Source organism: Neurospora tetrasperma, assembly GCF_000213175.1.
Source record: "Neurospora tetrasperma FGSC 2508 unplaced genomic scaffold NEUTE1scaffold_3, whole genome shotgun sequence".
Classification (NCBI taxonomy): domain Eukaryota; kingdom Fungi; phylum Ascomycota; class Sordariomycetes; order Sordariales; family Sordariaceae; genus Neurospora; species Neurospora tetrasperma.
The window spans coordinates 4,454,395-4,458,595 of NW_009799101.1; the positions used below are offsets into that span (position 1 = coordinate 4,454,395).

A 4,201-nucleotide genomic window follows, 5' to 3' on the forward strand; every position below is an offset into this window, starting at 1 on the left:
CGATAAGAACTTTGCAACGCCAAGTCCCGTGGTAGATAGGTAGAGGTAGAGGCGTCCACCGTATCAACGGCTCAGTGTCTCACCTGCATACACCTTCTTCACACCTTGCTTGCTTCTGGCTGCAGACTGTATAGAGCTGGCGTATGTCGGAACTGCCACACCTGCATTCGTCGAACGCATTCGGCCATGAGTGACAACGGACGGCATCCGACATGAACACACCAAACACCAACTTTGTATCGCCCTTGTAGTCTTGTGTGCTAGTATGTGGTTGCGCGCAGTGTAAGAGGGTTGGGTAAAGTGTGCGACTGTCACCGTCAGTGTCACCGCGCAGATGCGAGCGGGAGCCACAAGGGAAGGACACTAGGCAAGGCTGGCTGAAGGCAGCCCATGTCATACACCATCTTTTTCCTTCAGATCGATAGTGGTGGTGTGGTGGTGTGGTGGTGGTGGTGGTGGTGGTGGTGGTGGTGGTGGTGGTGTGAAGAGACAGTGCGAAGAAGACGCTCGGCTGATGGTGATGGTGGTGGCGTGGACGGATCGTGTGGTACTAGTGTGGGTATAATGATGACATGAAATGTGTGGTGTTGTGCAGCCCACGTGAGCGCCGCAGCGTGTGTCAATCCAGGCCAATTTCTCAACAGAAAGAAGAGTTTTTGTCTCGGAATGGTGGCTTTTTTTCGGCGCCGGTGATGTCTTGTCCGTCATGTTCCTTCCCGACTCGACTGAGCGATTGCGATCTGTGTGTTTGTCGGTCTGCGGCAGAAACGCTCAACGGCCGACGCCGCAATCCCGACGATCTGGAACAGGAATGAGGCACCATCGTATTGTGTGTCCCATCAGATTCCGTTCTGCGACTCGGGCTGAGGTTGCGGCGGCGGAGTGTCCATTTGCACTCCCGGTCCCAAACCGAAATCCGCTTGCACCGGTTCCGGAGCTGGAGCAGCCGCGGGGAAATTGGCCGGAAAATCAGCTGGAATCTCCGGTGGAATGTCCTGAGCCGGGAACCCATCAGACCCCGGAGGAGCGTTCTCCCCTTGCTCGACTTGCTTCTCACCACCACCGAACACCGAGACCGTCGTCGCCTGCTCTTTCACATCGCCCACAACCTCGGAGCAAATCCCGATCCCCTTGACCAACTCCCCAGCCAACACATCAATCCCTCCACTCTCCTTATCCTCAATGCCAAACCCGATAATCAGAACATCATCCAGATACCCATGATACCCCGGCCCTTGTTGGTCTCCGTGATAATCACGCCAATTGACACTGGTCACATAAAACATGTCCGTTCTCTCCTGTCCCTCCTCTCCTTTCTCTCTCTTTCGCCCCTCGATCCACAGCGGCTTCCGCGACACCCCAAACACTTCAAACCCCGGCGCTTTTTGGGAAAACAACACCACATACGGCTCATATTCCGAATGAAAGTGGTAAAACGTCTTGTACTGGATCATGGTCAAGATGTAGGTATTCTCCTCCGTCACCACGCATGTTGGCTCGGAGCGATTACACAGGGTGAGTCGGAGGCTGTTGGTCGATTGGTGGATTGACACTGGTTCTCCGGATGGTAAGGGAGGCAAGAAGTGAGAAAGACATTTCTCGTCGGAGTGAGCTGACATGAAAGAAGAGGGAATGGCAGTGGCGGACCCGTCATCGTGCAAGAGGGCGAAGGAGCGGTGCGGGTAAAAGTCGTAATGGATGTATGTCTGGAGTTGCTGTTGATCTTGGGGTTTGTGGTGGGATGAGTCTAGGGAGGAGTCGGAGGAGCCAGAGTCGAGGGGAAGGGGAGGAGCCCAAAACACAAACCAGTTTTTTTCCACCTCGCTCCATCCTGGCGCAATCTTTGGCTTCCCCTCAAGACCCGTATCCTCACCGGCAACGCCCGCCGCCCTCAACTCCTCATTACCCTTTTGATCCCCCTTTCCTTTTCCATCACCACCGCCATCCCCCATTCCCAGAGGTAGATTACTAGGCCGCTGCAACTCCCCCGCAACCCGCCACCCCTCCCCCGCTCCAAACGCCTCCACTTGCACCCCCCACCACTCCACCACCACCCGGAAATCCTGCATCCACATCCCAAAGCATGTAAACTGCGAATTGCTTCCGAAAATCGTATACGGCTTGCCGTCCCCTCCGTAAAACACTCGAGCATCATGCGGACCGACATTAAACGTCAAGACTCCCAAGAGGGGTCCGACGCAGTTGTTCCCTGGTGTTGCGGATATCAGGAGGGGGTAGGGCGGGTGCTCCGGTAGACATCGGAGGATTTTTGACTTTTCCTTTTGCTTATTCTCTTGAGACGCTGGATGTTTTGATTGGGATTGGGATTGGGAAGTGGTAGTGGAAGTGAAAAGGGTGATATCAACAAAAGAAGCAAGACAGTGGACTTCTGACGAGGTAGTTACGTGCTGAAACTTGTGTGGTGGTGGTGGTTTCTTGCTTTTAGCAGAGCCGGCAGGGGATGATGGATCGCGAGGAAGCGGGTCTTGCCACTTTTGCGCGACGACGATGAAGATGCCTGGCCGGGTTGGGTGGGGGATGATGTTGGGATTGAAAGCGGGTGTGATGTGCTCGTCATCAGAGGAGGAAGAAGACATGGAAGCGAATTGGATGCGGAAGTAGGCGCCGTTGGGGGTGGAGACTGAGTAGATTGTTTGATGGCTGTGGTGCGTGTTCAAGTTCGTCGTCGTCGTCGTCGTCGTCGTCGTCGTCGTCGTCGTCGTCGAGGCGATACTGTCGCCGTTTGAAGCTCCCGACGTGGAGGAAGATGAGGATTTGGCGGTGCCATCTTTGGATGATGATGAAGAAGAAGAATTGCTGCCGCCGCCGTGGTAGGGTACTTGGTTTCTTGATGATGATGATGATGAGGAGCCGCTTATGCCGTCGGAACCACCAAAAGTGTCGCCGAGGAGGGAGGTTAGGATTTTGGTCCCGCTCACCCCGGCTAGAGAAGGGAACGCCCAGATGATGCGGGTGATGGAGATGAGGCAAAGAAAGGAACCGATGATGAGGCAGAGACGTCTGAGGTCCCTGACGATCATGGCGGTGATATTTTTCAGGTGCTGAGGTGTCAATAGATGTGTAACAATGGACTGTATGAAAAGGCTCGAGTGTCAACTTAACAAAAGGTGAAACTGGGACTACAAGCGAGCCAAGCCAGAATGCTCGAATCACGATGTCTCTGACAAAGTACCGGAAACTGCCACCGGGCCTCGAGCCTTTGGAGTGGATTTGGATGGATGGAGTATTGGATGTACAGCTCTTCCTCGGTCCTTTCTTCCAGGAAAGGTTTAGTGGACATGGGCTTGACCCCTTCTTCATCCGCAGTTTTCGAGATGGCATGCAAGTTTCCTGCCATTTCAAGTTTAGTTCCCCCCTCTTGTGAAAAAAAAAAAAAAAACTGGTTTGGATAAGTAGCATCAAACCGGTGTGGACTCTGGCAAAGCTGGGATCTTGGATTCTCAAAACATGGAAATATGTACAGTATAGGTACCTAGTATTCTATAGCGCAGTGACGGAGACCCTGCTTTCCTCCCCGCATGCCTACATACTGCGTGCCGAAGGTGGACGTGCAGATCAAGCGGGGGTTGGCAAAAGCTTGGTTGAACGTTGCTCGTTTTGTGAGAATCTGTGGAGACTCGAGGGAAGTACAACAGCCTCAGTGATCCTTCAGTAGCGGTGGTGGTGATCTTTGAGGGGACTCGGGGAGACTGCTTCCTTCGTTTACCTTCTGGACAGTGACTTGTCCATACAAAGTATACCATCAGGATTCGGGCCGTTCATCTTGGAAGCTCGCTTAACCCCCTTTTGCGAGCATTAAATGCACAGATTAGGGACATACATCATAATGCATACATACATATGTCTGATTGTGTATCCTTAAAAGGTAAGCGAGCTTCCCAAGATTGACGACGGTCCGACTCTTTGCGGTACAGGTAGGTACGATCAACAGCAAGCAGCACGTGTCGACAACAGACCGACGTTCCTCGGCAACTAGGTATGTATGTATGTATGTACACTACTGCGTATGTACATAACAGTCAGGAACAAAACCTAGAACAAAAGCGATCTTGAAAGCGAGGACTACTAATTTTTGTTTTCGTAGTGGACCACATCACAAGTATGCTTTGCACAAAGAAGAAAAAAAAAAAAACCGCCATGCTAGGTTGGTTGCCCGAAGAGCCGAGGAAGAAGAAAAAAA

The 4,201-nt window shown here is 52.5% G+C and overlaps 1 protein-coding gene across 1 annotated transcript; it reads right to left on the reverse strand.

Annotated features, from left to right (window-relative positions):
• Positions 1–772: 772 nt before the first annotated feature.
• NEUTE1DRAFT_130062 (uncharacterized protein) lies at positions 773–3,358 on the reverse strand (the record flags this gene model as incomplete). The annotated part of the gene is made up of 2 exons (XM_009853107.1): positions 773–3,092; positions 3,194–3,358. 2 exons carry the CDS (start codon positions 3,356–3,358, stop codon positions 840–842), a joined length of 2,418 nt encoding a protein of 805 aa, XP_009851409.1.
• Positions 3,359–4,201: the final 843 nt, after the last annotated feature.